At 43.3% G+C, this 15,351-nt stretch overlaps 1 protein-coding gene across 1 annotated transcript in view; it reads right to left on the bottom strand.

Annotated features, from left to right (window-relative positions):
- Positions 1-5,627: 5,627 nt before the first annotated feature.
- The window catches only part of LOC311142510 (solute carrier organic anion transporter family member 2B1-like), a 28,907-nt gene continuing 19,183 nt past the window's right edge, over positions 5,628-15,351 (bottom strand). The window contains exons 7-15 of the mRNA XM_084178170.1: positions 14,510-14,640; positions 13,781-13,877; positions 13,197-13,361; positions 12,216-12,405; positions 11,948-12,098; positions 11,310-11,479; positions 10,265-10,329; positions 9,735-9,855; positions 5,628-9,478 (exon numbers count right to left, since the gene is read on the bottom strand). Of these exons, the coding sequence (XP_084034296.1) occupies positions 9,292-9,478; positions 9,735-9,855; positions 10,265-10,329; positions 11,310-11,479; positions 11,948-12,098; positions 12,216-12,405; positions 13,197-13,361; positions 13,781-13,877; positions 14,510-14,640 (1,277 nt within the window). The 3' untranslated portion in view covers positions 5,628-9,291. The remainder of the gene's footprint in view (positions 9,479-9,734; positions 9,856-10,264; positions 10,330-11,309; positions 11,480-11,947; positions 12,099-12,215; positions 12,406-13,196; positions 13,362-13,780; positions 13,878-14,509; positions 14,641-15,351) is intronic.

Genomic DNA, 15,351 nt, shown 5'->3' with positions numbered 1-15,351 from the left:
GGGGACATAGAGGGGATATCCAAGTGTTTTTTCAACCTCTCCAAAGTGCCTGAATGTTTAGCCTAGGCATATCCAGTGTATTGGTCCCACATACAAATGAACTGTTTACAAAAACAATATAAAAGCAACAGATATACATGAAAAAAAAAAAAAAAGTATTATCTTCACTAAAAAAGGTGCAAAAGTAGAAATAAGCTGAACTATTTACAAATGGCATTTGTGTTCATTTTACATCCCAGTTGTAGATGATTAGATTTCACTTTCACTATAGCGTGTGCATGTCGTGATAGTCTTTGAAGCGGTCCCTCTCTGCCAGGAAACAAAAAGCAAACTGGTATTTCGGACTGAAGATCTGGCATTTCACCCTTTTTTCCCCACTGTGTTTTGTGCAATGATTGCAGTTCTTCCTTTTGTCTTTTGGCAAGTGTGTTGGATAGTTGCGCTCACCTTGAGTGGGGGGTCTTGTGATGGTTGTGAGGTTGCTTTGGGCCCCCAATTCAGCCATTTCCAACACCAGCTGCTATCGGAAGGCCAACTGGGAGAGAGGGGTTTGACCTTTTGCTTGTGGAGAATGAAAGCATTTACTGTAGCAATGTCCACAAAGTGGTAAAAAAAAGTCTTATACCACTTCCTGGTCGTGTGTTGGACCTGGTAGTAGCCTATCAGAGCATCAGATAGGTCAACATCCCCCATGCTGGCATTGTAGTCCTTCACAGAAACAGGAATGGGGACATTCTTCCTCACCCATGCCCCATTGCCATTTTTCACCCTCCTTGAGACATTGTCGTAATTTAATGCCTTATGCTGTGTGGTGAGCATGGTTACTTCCCTAGTGTCCTTCCATTTCACAAAAAGCAGCTTGTTAGTCCTGATCCAACATATGGTCCCCCTTTCCGCTGTCTTTGTCATGTTCTTTACCTTGGTCTTGGGGAAACCGATTCTGTTTATTTTATAAAGCCCTTTTTACATCAGCAGTTGCCACAAAGTGCAATACAGGTACCCAGCCTAAAACCACAAAGAGCAAGCAATGCAGATGTGGAAGCACAGTGGCTAGGAAAAAACTCCCTAGAAAGGCAGGAACCTAGGAAGAAACCTAGAGAGGAACCAGGCTCTGAGGGGTGCCCAGTCCTCTTCTAGCTGTGCCGGGTGGAGATACAGTGGGGAAAAAAAGTATTTAGTCAGCCACCAATTGTGCAAGTTCTCCCACTTAAAAAGATGAGAGAGGCCTGTAATGTTCATCATAGGTACACGTCAACTATGACAGACAAATTGAGATTTTTTTTCTCCAGAAAATCACATTGTAGGATTTTTTATGAATTTATTAGCAAATTATGGTGGAAAATAAGTATTTGGTCACCTACAAACAAGCAGGATTTCTGGCTCTCACAGACCTGTAACTTCTTCTTTAAGAGGCTCCTCTGTCCTCCACTCGTTACCTGTATTAATGGCACCTGTTTGAACTTGTTATCAGTATAAAAGACACCTGTCCACAACCTCAAACAGTCACACTCCAAACTTCACTATGGCCAAGACCAAAGAGCTGTCAAAGGACACCAGAAACAAAATTGTAGACCTGCACCAGGCTGGGAAGACTGAATCTGCAATAGGTAAGCAGCTTGGTTTGAAGAAATCAACTGTGGGAGCAATTATTAGGAAATGGAAGACATACAAGACCACTGATAATCTCCCTCGATCTGGGGCTCCGCGCAAGATCTCACCCCGGGTCAAAATGATCACAAGAACGGTGAGCAAAAATCCCAGAACCACACTGGGGGACCTAGTGAATGACCTGCAGAGAGCTGGGACCAAAGTAACAAAGCCTACCATCAGTAACACACTACGCCGCCAGGGACTCAAATCCTGCAGTGCCAGACGTGTCCCCCTGCTTAAGCCAGTACATGTCCAGGCCCGTCTGAAGTTTGCTAGAGTGCATTTGGATGATCCAGAAGAGGATTGGGAGAATGTCATATGGTCAGATGAAACCAAAATTGAACTTTTTGGTAAAAACTCAACTTGTCGTGTTTGGAGGACAAAGAATGCTGAGTTGCATCCAAAGAACACCATACCTACTGTGAAGCATGGGGGTGGAAACATCATGCTTTGGTGCTGTTTTTCTGCAAAGGGACCAGGACGACTGATCCGTGTAAAGGAAAGAATGAATGGGGCCATGTATCATGAGATTTTGAGTGAAAACCTCCTTCCATCAGCAAGGGCATTGAAGATGAAACGTGGCTGGGTCTTTCAGCATGACAATGATCCCAAACACACCGCCCGGGTAACGAAGGAGTGGCTTCGTAAGAAGCATTTCAAGGGCCTGGAGTGGCCTAGCCAGTCTCCAGATCTCAACCCCATAGAAAATCTTTGGAGGGAGTTGAAAGTCCGTGTTGCCCAGCGACAGCCCCAAAACATCACTGCTCTAGAGGAGATCTGCATGGAGGAATGGGCCAAAATACCAGCAACAGTGTGTGAAAACCTTGTGAAGACTTACAGAAAACGTTTGACCTGTGTCATTGCCAACAAAGGGTATATAACAAAGTATTGAGAAACTTTGGTTATTGACCAAATACTTTTTTTCCACCATAATTTGCAAATAAATTCATAAAAAATCCTACAATGTCATTTTCTGGATTTTTTTTCTCATTTTGTCTGTCATAGTTGACGTGTACCTATGATGAAAATTACAGGCCTCTCTCATCTTTTTAAGTGGGTGAACTTGCACAATTGGTGGCTGACTAAATACTTTTTTTCCCCACTGTAAGAGTACATGGCCATTAAGGCTAGATCGTTTGTCCAAGATGTTCAAACACAACTTCATGTTTTCATGGCACTATGGGCCACATTTGCTGTAAGAGGAAGGCATTTGTCACCTCAAAGACATACACAGGAAAGCAGAGTGCAGACTTGTAGGATGCAGTTACACAATGGGATAAAAGGGGAGATGGGGCTGAGGCAAGGGTTAGTGTGTTTACATTTAGAAAACTTCTGTCCAACTTTTCAAAGACTGACACGCACTCACCAGCGCGCACACATGCATAAGTCACTGAACATACACAAATTAAATACATTTAGCTCTGACCCCTTAATGACCAGTCAGCTAGTCACAGAGGAAAGAAGTATAGAGAGATAAACTGGAAGGGAGGATTGGAAGGGTTTCAGAGGTCTGGGTGTGTAAGTGTCAAAAGCAGAGTTCTAAGATCCCACTGCAAACAACCACAGAGGCAGGCCAAAGTACAATCAAAGGTTCTTTATTATAAATTCAGCTTTTACAACAATGACAACACACAGTATCACTGCGGCCCAATTAGAAACGTATAAAAGGGCTAGGATTTAGGTCTATAGGTTAACTATGAGCACCGGGGAAAACTAACACAGCAGTTGATTGACTCACTCCCTGTCCAAATGGTGCACTGAAGGAAAGTTCCAGTTCCTTTTGACTCTAGTTCTGGGATGTGTTTAGCAATTAGTTTGGGGAGGGAGGAGGTGATAGGGAATTGGCAACAGCTGTCTCAATGTCACTTTAGTCCATGCCAATCTTTGGAATCATAGCAGTACAAGCAAGCAAAATAGTCCATGCGATTCAATTCGATTTCACACTTGAGAATGTAAGGAATTAAGTGAAAGGCAATCGTTGTAAACAACACACAGCACACATGATTAAAAGGCACTCATAAATAGGCATGATGTCAAATAATAAGCCCTGTCTGTGCACTGTAATGGAAAACTGTAATTTATACAGTAATTTTCAGTATTATCAACAGTAAAATACTCTGAAATGTTTTACTGCAGCATACTTTAAATGATGGTGCATTGTAGGAAAATGTTGTGGGCGGGGAAAGATTTGCTGTATTTCGAATGTACTGTAATTTCACCCCACAGAATTCAGTACCGTACCGTGTCTTTGGAATGCCAAAAACCTTTTGACCACTAGTGGTTGCATGGTATTGTTGTTTCTGGATCGTTAACATGTTTTGACGCATGCCTTGTAAGAGGCTATATTTGTTTCAGTGAGAATGCTGTACCAATTTAACTCCTATGTGGTAATATTGCCCCATCAATTTTGTTGGGGACTAACTTCTAAACTTGAAATATGAAATATCCTTATTCATGTTACCGTATTAAAACTGAGGGTATGGAAATCTACTGAGTGATAAAGGGGAGTGCAGGAAGAACCTGTTATTGTTAAATCTCAGGTATCCTATGGAGAGGAGAAGGGCCACAGTCCGGTTCCAGTCAACAGATAAGGTAGGACAGAGTGAGGAATGTGGGCTGAGGTCAGGTCAGATGAAGTGAGAAAGAACAGGCACCACTTAAGTTCCTGTCTAGCAACAGAGATGTATTGGCTGTCTAGATGTTCAAGGAGTTGACTCCGCCCAGTGGAGGGTATAAATATATGTACTTGTGAAACGTCTTTGTCTTATGCAGCTGTTTGACCCAGTGGGTGAATAAACTCGGCCATGAGTTTTACTCTGTTTATTTAGAACCTAACAATTTAAAATGTATAGGGGACAGATTGGAGTGGCAGCAAGTTTTAAACCTTAAATGTTTGAGCATTTTGACATGTCCTTTTGGTCTGTTTTGCACTGCCAGTTTGGAAGGCTTTGTTAAGGCCTCTAGAAATGCAAGTAATATAAAACACCAAATATTCATTAATATGCTGTAATGTGTAAACACTATACCTAGCAGCCAACCTGCTTGCACCAATGCCTTGTAATTACAAACCCATCCCCTCAAGGAATTTAATTAATTCATCCATTCATTTCAGTTATGGTACCATTGACTTTTTTATAGTATAATACAGTCGATTTTATGGTATTGTACTGTTTGTCATTAAACAGTACTTGCTTTGATACTGTATTTATATAACAGTAGGTGTACTGCAATATGACATACAGAATTTTACTTGCCACTGAGCTGCCTGTAAGTTACTGTCAAATTCACGGCAACCACTTTACAGTGTGAGTAGACACCAGTGTGAGTCCATCCTGACTCCTGCTGTGTAAGCTGATATCTGTTCTCCCTCTCTGGGTCTGAAACTGGGGGAAAGGTCCCTGAGTTACTGATGGCTTCACTGAGTCTGTGTGTGTTTGTGTTACTAATTCCCCCCTCACGCACTCCCCTAAACCCCAGCAGTGTGTTCTGGATAGAGTTGCAAAATTCCGGGGAACTTTCAATAAATTCCCTGGTTTTCCAGAAATGCCGGTTGGAGGATTCCCAGAATCAGGAGGGAATAAGCAGGAAATTCAGAATCTTCCAACCAGGATTTCTGGAAAACCAGGGATTTTATTAAAAGTTCCTGGAATGTTGAAACCCTAGTTCTGGAAGATCTCAGCAGCAGTGTTGTTGGGGTCAGCCAGCATACACAAGCACACACACAAAAACACACACAGATAATTCAAGCAGGATGTCTGTCTCTGGTATGACATGAATTGGGCCTCATTGTTCCTTGCCTCTGCAGGACATGGCAGAATTCTCCGATGTTAAGTCAGATATTGTGAGATTAAGTTGCATATTACAAAATCTTCTGTTAGGTAGGTCTGGGCAGGTCCCAGTTGAGCAACTCCACACAGTACATCAGCAAGAGACGGTTGCATGACTCCTTTACACAAAGTATGAGGCCTGAACATGTCTGTATGTTGATAGAGTTTATTAACCTGGTGTGTCATCACTCAGGATAGCAGTTAGAAATTCTTGGCTCAGTTATCACAATATCCTCCCTCCACCTTTAACTCCCTCCTCTCTGAGAGAACAATGCTTGCTTCCATGTCACACGGGTTCACATTAGTTTATTACATGCATGATTTCTTCCCTGTTTGGAAAGGACCTTTAAACTCACAATAGGCGGGATAAAGAGGTCAATCGACCTCGACCAAAACAATGGAATTGCCATGGGAACGCGTGGGGGAAAGATCCTGTCTCCTCATTGCCCCCTAAAGTTATCCTACATTTAGGCTATTGTTTATATGTGTATTTCACATTATGTTGAGGTAAGAATCGGAGTATAATGCTTGTATGGATGTCAACCCCCAATACATGTTCATATCTTCATCGTTACCAATCAAATGCATTACAGTTAAAAATGACTTAGGCTACCATCAACAATTTCTGTATGCTAACCAGCTTATACGAATAGGAGTTAGCATTTAGCAGTCACTTCTTCTAAACCTGAAAAGGTTTGCAATGAAAACAGCCAAATATATCCAAATTGCACTTACAGTGCCTTGCAAAAGTATTCATCCCCCTTGCCGTTTTTCCTATTTTGTTGCATTACAACCTGTAATTTAAATTGATTTTATTTGGATTTCATGTAATGGACATACACAAAATTGTCCAAATTGGTGAAGTGAAAAAAATTCAAAAATATACAAAATAAATAACAGAAAAGTGGTACATGCATATGCATTCACCCCCTTTGCTATGAAGCCCCTAAATAAGATCTGGTGCAAACAATTACCTTCAGGAGTCACATAATTAGTTAAATAAATAAAGTCCACCTGTGTGCAATCTAAGTGTCACATGATCTCAGTATATGTACACCTGTTCGGAAAGGCCCCAGAGTCTGCAACACCACTAAGCAAGGGGCACCACCAAGCAAGCTGTCACGCCCTGGCCTTGAGAAGCCTGTTGTCTTTAGTTGGTTTGGTCAGGGTGTGAGGATCTATGTGAGTATTTCTATGTTTAGGATCTAGATGTGGTGTTTCTATGTTTGGCCGGGTGTGATTCCCAATCAGAGACAGCTGTCGCTCGTTGTCTCTGATTGGGGATCATACTTGAGTAGCCTGGTTGCCTACCTTAGTTGTGGGATCTTGTTCCGTGTTAGGCTTGTATGTGTTTAGCCTGAGGACTTCACGTTACGTTGTTTCTTGTTTTGTCTATGTTTATTGAGTTAAATAAACATGTTTGCATACCACGCTGCACCTTGGTCTGACACGTCTCTCAATGATCGTGACACAAGCGGCACCATGAAGACCAAGGAGCTCTCCAAACAGGTCAGGGACAAAGTTGTGGAGAAGTACAGATCAGGGTTGGGTTATAAAAAAATATCAGAAACTTTTAACATCCCACGGAGCAACATTCTTAAAAAATGGAAAGAATATGGCACCACAACAAACCTGCCAAGAGTGGGCCGTCCACCAAAACTCACGGACCAGGCAAGGAGGGCATTAATCAGAGAGGCAACAAAGAGACCAAAGATAACCCTGAAGGAGCTGCAAAGCTCCACAGTGGAGATTGGAGTATCTGTCCATAGGACCACTTTAAGCTGTACACTCCACAGAGCTGGGCTTTGCGGAAGAGTGGCCAGAAAAAGCCATTGCTTCAAGAAAAAAATAAGCAAACACATTTGGTGTTCGCCAAAAGCCATGTGGGAGACTCCCCAAACATATGGAAGAAAGTACTCTGGTCAGATGAGACTAAAATTGAGCTTTTTGGCCATCAAGGAAAACGCTATGTCTGGCGCAAACCCAACACCTCTCTTCACCCCGAGAACACCATCCCCACAGTGAAGCATGGTGGTGGCAGCATCATAATGTGGGGATGTTTTTCATCGGCAGGGACTGGGAAACTGGTCAGAATTGAAGGAATGATGGATGGCGCTAAATACAGGGAAATTCTTGAGGGAAACCTGTTTCAGTCTTCCAGAGATTTGAGACTGGGACGGAGATTCACCTTCCAGCAGGACAATGACCCTAAGCATACTGCTAAAGCAACGCTCGAGTGGTTTAAGCGGAAACATTTACAGTAAATGTCTTGGAATGGCCTAGTCAAAGCCCAGACCTCAATCCAATTGAGAATCTGTGGTATGACTTAAAGATTTCTGTACACCAGCGGAACACATCCAACTTGAAGGAGCTGGAGCAGTTTTGCCTTGAAGAATGGGCAAAAATCCCAGTGGCTAGATGTGCGAAGCTTATAGAGACATACCCCAAGAGACTTGCAGCTGTAATTGCTGCAAAAGGTGGCTCTACAAAGTATTGCCTTGGAAGGGGGGTTCTGTTTTTTTGTCTTATTTCTTGTTTGTTTCACAAGAAAGAAAAATTTGCATCTTCAAAGTGGTAGGCATGTTGTGTAAATCAAATGATACAAACCCCCCAAAAATTCATTTTAATTCCAGGTTGTAAGGCAAAAAATAGGACAAATGCCAAGGGGGGTGAATACTTTCGCAAGGCACTGTAAGTACCCACATTGGGTCTGTTACAATACATAAATCATGACAGATTTGACAAATATCCACTTTGTTAGATCAGATCTGGTCGATGAAACATCTGCGTTACGTTGACTCCTTTACCGCATCTATGCTTGCCTACCATAACTCATTACATGACGAGAGCAATGGAGAAACAGATGCCTTGTGCAAAAATGTCCATCAAATAAAAATCCCACTTACAAGAATTGTAATAGTTACATTATATTTCACATGATAAGATTAGAAGCATTATATCTTATTGGAGTTGTATAAATGTAAGGTGCTTGCTTACTCAATCTATAATGATCCTTTTCTTTAAAAGTATAAATTCACCATTTTATATTGTTTACAAAGGACAAAAAAGCATTACAAAAACAAAGAAAAATATATGGTATATACATTTTTTCTAAAAACAACCAACACCTGAAGAGTATTGGCTTAGTGGGAGTTTGGTTTTCTAATGCTGTCTTTGGTCTGATAGCTTTGGTCTACAGTAATTTAGATCTGGTGGCTCGAATACCCGAGCCGACAAGGTGAAAATTCTGTCAATGTGCCCTTGAGCAAGGCAGCCTAATTTGCTCCAGGGACGCCATACTACTATGGCTGACCCTGTAAAACAAAACATTTCACTGCACCTATTCGGTGTATGTGACAATAAAATGATACTAAAAAAAACATATTGAGATCTAGGATCAGCTTATAGCATCTTACCCTGCGCCATGTCCTAACCTTAACCATAAGAGAGATGGAAAAAGATCTGTCCCTGTATCAGTGGAAAGGGGACCACTCAGACTGGTCTCAGAAAATGACACGCTATGTTACCATGGCTCAGATACAGCACTGGCAGTTTGGGAGCAGTAATAGTGTAGAGATATTTAAACACTCCTCATTGGCCAACAGGAGAGGAGAGAGAGAGAAACAGTTCCTCCCATGGACAAAATGGAGGACACAAAGTAAGAGATGGACTCTCCCTGAGAAAGATGCCCACGGAGCGCTTCTCATCTCTGTAGTCTTCATCATGACTCTTTAGAGAATTAGATCGATACATTCTTCTTCTCTGGCTACCGGCTCGCAATTCAGTTCAATTATCTTTCTCTCTCAGGCCTCTCTCATGCTGCCATGCTCTGCAGTTCTTTGGAGGCGGTGTTGTTGTCTGGACTCTTTACTCCGTTCACCACAGTGTATCTCTGTCCCGCCTGCTGGCCTTGTTGTCCTGCCCTATGTCTCAGGACGAGGAGAGAGAGCAGGAAGCAGACAAACGCTCCGCAGACAAACAACACCTGCAGTCCCAGGAACCTGGACATAAAAGGAAACTATAAATATAATATATCCAAGATATTCTGTATATTCTATAACAGACCTGGGTCTAATACATACTGTATGGTAAATACTTTCAAATACTTGAGCTGCGCTTGATTTAGTTTGCCTGGTAAAATGGTCCCTAAAGTGCAATGGAATGGTCCCAAAAGTGCAAACTCTAAGTATGGCTGATATGGCTGACATGGAGGTGTGAGTCATTGTGCGGGTGGAGGGTATATCTGCTGGTGCTTGCCTCTGTCTGAAGAGGTCCATGTTGTAGTAGTGACACGATGTGTTTCTCCCACACTTCTTCCCCCAGAGGATACAGGTGGTGTCTATGGCAACGCCGTACAGGACTGGGGCTGGCAGGAATGCTGTAGACACACACATACACCAATTATAAACACACATCCATGTGAACACACGCACACACAGACATGCATGTGCACACACACACATACACAATTGGCTGAGAGGCTGTGAGATTATTATTCTTGAGTGGCAGTGTTGATATGTGTTATTATCCCTGTAGAGATGTGTTTTCAGAGTTTACATGGTCCTGCTTCATGTCACCTAACAGGACAGCCAGAGAGGAATTTTGGGGATGGATTTTTAAAAAGGCATTTTTTCCAAGACGTTTGCTGTTCAAACCGTGGATGTCGAGCAGAAAGGTCCATCACTGTAACAGTGAATCACTGTGTATATGTCGTTTATCTACATTTCTTGGAATCCCGGCCAAATATGTGAGAGTGTGGCTGTCTGTGGAATGTTGATATAACTCACCCAGCACTCTGAAGAGCATGTACTGAACTCCCACAGCAAAAGACTTATCCTCTGGTCTCACTGTCCTGCAGGGGAGAAAGAGGGAGAGAGCGAGAGTGAGAGAAGGAAGAAGTGAAAGAGTGGGTAAAGGGGATGAAGAGGGAGAAGATGGGAGAGGATGGGAGAGGGGTCAACATCAGTCACAGTAACAGAGCCAGTTCTGGCGTGAAGAAGTTACTGACCAGCAAGATGGAGTCTGCGTTTAGGTCAGAGTGAAACAGAACAGCTGAATGGATGCAGTAAACTATGCCAGACGTATTATACACACATCATACACACACACACACACACACACACACACACACATACACTTTGCATTGCTCAAATATCAATATGCAAAAACTACCCCCATCCACTTTATCTTGAAATATTTGTTGTTACATGTGCAGTTGCTGTCTGATAAATGAAAGTGACAGTGTGTGAAGAGTTAAACATCTATAGGTAATGTTTAGCGGACTGTCTAAGTGTTACTCAGTGAGGAAGAGGAAAGCTCAGTTCTTTATTCCCTTGTTATGTTTGCTATCATCCCCACAGGCCCAGTCATGCTGATCATAGACCAACCAACAGACACACACAGTGCTGATGTGTATCTGGTTTGGGTAGGCTCAAACATGCTGAAACGAAGGAGGAATGTGTTAGAACCAACCGAGCCACCGTGACGGATGATGATGTTATGAAACAGTAGCAGCAATGGAACTTGTGTCTGTGTCCCTGCAATAACTAATAAGCGAGAACGTGAGAGAACTCAGATACCTCTGGCTTTACCGTGGGGAGACGACTGCACATGACTCTCTCTCTCTCTCTCTCTCTCTCTCTCTCTCTCTCTCTCTCTCTCTCTCTCTCTCTCTCTCTCTCTCTCTCTCTCTCTCTCTCTCTCTCTCTCTCTCTCTCTCTCTCTCTCTCTCTCTCACTCTCTCACTCTCTCACACTCTCTGTAGGTAGGTAGGTGATTAGTGTGTGTGTTCATGTGTGTATGGGTGCATGTCTGTGTGTTTGTGTGCTGTACCTCAGTATCATCATGTATGATGGCGTCTGTGAGAAGGATGCGATGAAGCAGGTGAGGGCAGAGAGAACCATGAAGGGCAAGAGGAGGTGTTTACAGCCGCTACCGCATGTCCCCGGCAACGCATAACCATGGGACCCGTTGAACTTGATGCAGCCACAGTCTGTGTAGTTCTGTCAGAGAAAGAGTCACATGACGTTAACCACCAGCCAATCACCATTGCATCTGGCAGTAACTGTTGGCATAGTAGGTGTGAACGAGAATCACTCATCTCACAAAATGAAATTGCATTATCAAGAAACAGTCTCTCTGGCTTCAAGCCAAGGGAATATTCTTCTCCCGGGCTTTGTATGGTGGTGGAGTGTGTGTGTGTTCAGTCTAAATAATACTGAGTCTGGCTGTAAACCCTGTTTTCCATTCAGCAGACATCTGGCTGTGAGTGACAGTAAAGCAGAAGTGAGGCCCCTTTTGAGCTGTGTCTGTCTGCCATGTCTACTTCCTGGAAATTCATCATCTTGGGTTTCTTCACCCACTCTGTTATGTGCTTCAGTTTTCTCTCTGCAATCTTTTTAACCTCAAATGGTTGGCCTGGGCAAGTTAGGATTCGGCCCATTTATGAATAGGCAGGTGTAGTAGTTTACCAGGACTTTGATGGTGTTGTTGTCCTGTAATTTGGTCGTGCAGCCTGCATGACAGGGTGATATGAACTCCACCCCGTCTGAGCCACACACTGGGTTAAAGGTCTCGGTCGGACAGGAGCACCCAGAGCTACACCCCAATGAACCGTTCTGTCTGAGAACAGAGGAAGAAGAAAGAGAAATGGTACCTGGTGGAGTACAAAATGGCAACTTAAAGCTTCAGTGCTGTTTTTAGGAGAGGTGATGGTAACCTTTTAAAATGGTAACCTACTTGGTGGGGTAGATGCCAGTGACCCTCTGTGTGGAGCAGCCGAGGAGGAGGAGAGGCAGAGCGGTGAGCATACACATCAAGATGGCTGCCGTGCACATGAGGGCGGAGCCTCTGGTAGACACACTCAGCCTCCTCATCAGAGCCCCACCCAGCACGATGCCCAGCACCGCTAGAGGGATACTCACCCCACCTACAGGCACACAGAGGTTAAGGCATAACAGTCACTCAGATTAAAGCAGTGGACACGTTCCAGGTCGTGTTTTTTGCAGTCGCCCTGCACATCTCAGAAGATAGAAGATCTCAGAAGATAACATGGTTCCGGAGACATGAGATTTGTGCAGCCTGATTTTGAAAAATAACCTGTAACGCAACCAGTGTTTCCCCTCTGCCTAGCTCTGTTAACCCCCTCCTAACAATGGTTGGCCTTATTTGGTAGTCATGGAAAATGTTGATATTGGCAGCTTCACGTGCTGACGCTGGAAATTCTGCACCCTGCCAAACAACAAACTAAAACACTGGGGTAAAGGGAAATTAAATCCCATCCAGATTTGACCCTGCTATAAACAGTAGTGGGCGGCAGGGGTTTGATTGCCTGTGCTCTGCACATACAATGGAGTCTTTGTCTTCTGGAATGATTACCTCCAATTGGTCAATAGCAGTGTATCTGTGGTAGTGTTCCATGCTCTCTGTCCTATTCATAGACCCCTGGAGAGTTGGAGCATACTCTATTATTAATCTCAGCTAGTATTAAGTGTGTATATGATGTGATATTCCCCATATTTCTTATTCCCATCAGACCTGAGTCAAATACACATGTCAAATACTTGAGGTTTGCAGATTTGATTTTAAAGTAATCACTCTCCATTGAGTGGAATATTTATTTGGTCCATTGGTTCTATTTTGTATTTATTAGACAAACCCTAATCCTAACCTTAATCTAAATCAAGTTGTTCCACAGAGATAACGAATGGTGTCTCTCACCGATCATCATGTTGGAGAAGGAGGTGGTCTGGGTGAACTGGCGCTCTATGAATTTGGCCATGAAGGTGGCGAGGCCGGCTACCATCGCTGCCAGGTGGACCTGCGCCAGCACCACCAACAGGTAGATGGGGTTCCGCAGGGTCCGCAGGGCGATACGGGGTAAACCTGGGAGAGAGAGGGGGGAGGGGGTGGGGGGTGAGGAGGGAGAGGGTGGAGGGAGGGGATAATTGCATAATTGCAGTATGGTTCTTTCTCTCCCCTGGTTAGGAAACTGGAGGCGATGCCACAGAGCCCAGAGCCGAGGAAGAAAAGAAACCACTGCCAGACCCCGTCCAAGAACTCACCCTCCCACAGTTCCTCTCAAATTGCTGGCTAATGACCTCACTGCTTAAGACAATATTTACCACGGGGGTTGCAACAATAGAGGAAGAGAGAGGCCACAATGTGACCACTTCTACTTTTCATATACTATCAGTATGTTTACATCAGTGACTGTCACCCATAATGCCCTGTAGTCACCCACAGACACAGTGAAAGGAAATGGAAAGAAAAAAGACGGATGTGGTTTTATAAAAGAGTCTCACTTTTGAGGAACTGTGGGAGGGTGAGTTCCTGGACGGGGTCTGGCAGTGGTTTCTTTTCTTCCTGGGCTCTGGGCTCTGTGGCATCGCCTCCAGTTTCCTAACCAGGGGAGAGAAAGAACCATACCGCAATTATGCACTTTACCTGTATTACAGCAGATTAGAGTTTGACTATGGCAAAGTAAACATGTAATCCTGTCATTATTGCATTTACTCTCTAATAGCCTTTGTCAGGTCTGGTGAACATGATGTGGGAAAGAGAGAGTTTTGCCGACAAGATCTCTGATTGCGAAATGCACTCAAGTTACACGCCAAGCTTTAGAGCTTTTAAAGCCTTGGCCAGCGATCAAGAGACTGTGTGTGTGTGTGTGTGTGTGTGTGTGTGTGTGTGTGTACGTCTATGCTTTGGGATGTTAATGTAATATCCTTCACTATTGAGCAAGACCTGGCACAATGATTCTTCTTTGTGCCAGATGACTGATGAGAGAAACATGAACCAAAGTCTCAACCTCTTTTTAAACATTCCATTATCATGATAGATATCAGCCAGGACCTTATTCAACAAGGTCAAACCACATCACTCTTTCTCTGAACCACATTTTTTCTATAAGAGAAGATTGTGCAACTTTCATTACATTTTCTTAGTTAATGCTTAATAAAGGAGTAAAGTCAATCAATCATAAATATATATCATGACTGTGACAACTTGTCAGCTGGTATCCCATACTACACCTCTTTGGGCATCTGCCGGGGGAAGAAGAGGTAGGGCAGGGAGGTGAGGAAGAGGAAGGAGGCTGCCACCAAGAAGCCTAGCCACCAGGCTCCCACCCAGCGAGGGTCCCTTCGCTCCAGACCTATCTGATCTGCAGACAGGAGAAAGACATGTTACTGAATTAGTGGCAAAGTACAGTATTCATAAATAATAAAATTACAATATTCAATCAACTATTCAATTCAATATCCATTTGAATCAAAGGTACTGTATGTATTGAAGTGCACCCTGAGAACAGTTCCTGGTTTTAAATGCTATTACCTTTTGAGCAATTTTTGATATTAGGAAAGAAAGTACATTTCTGTCCTTGGCATTGTTCAACAGAACATTGAATCCCTGTCTAACTGACAGCAGTTTCCAGGAAGAAGTCCTTTTCTCTTTCACTGTGAGAAACTCCACATTCATTCTGAATGACTAAAGTGAAAGACGGAGTGAATGAGGTCATACCAGCTGTTCAGAGACACCGGAATTCCAGTTAAGAACCAATTTTCCTCCAAAAAGGGAATAAGCTCATTTATTTCACAGAAATGTGTCTGATATCATGCACTTTTCTACAGAAGTAAATAACTATAGATATGCACCCACGTATCCACACACACGCCATACACACACATGTACTTCAGTAGGCGTTTGAACAGTTTGAACATGTCCCCAATCATTAACAACGCTCTCACACCATGATAAATGAGGTGCATCAAACTGGAAAGTTGAGACCAATTACATGAAACTGGAAAGACCGGAAACTGGTCCATGACTGGGGTAAGTCCTGTTTCTGAGGTGTCTGAAGCATTGCAGGGATAGA

This window comes from Coregonus lavaretus (assembly GCF_964263955.1).
Source record: "Coregonus lavaretus genome assembly, chromosome: 15".
Lineage (NCBI taxonomy): Eukaryota > Metazoa > Chordata > Actinopteri > Salmoniformes > Salmonidae > Coregonus > Coregonus lavaretus.
Note: the sequence above shows the minus strand (reverse complement) of the source record. Positions and strands in the feature narration are given on the sequence as shown.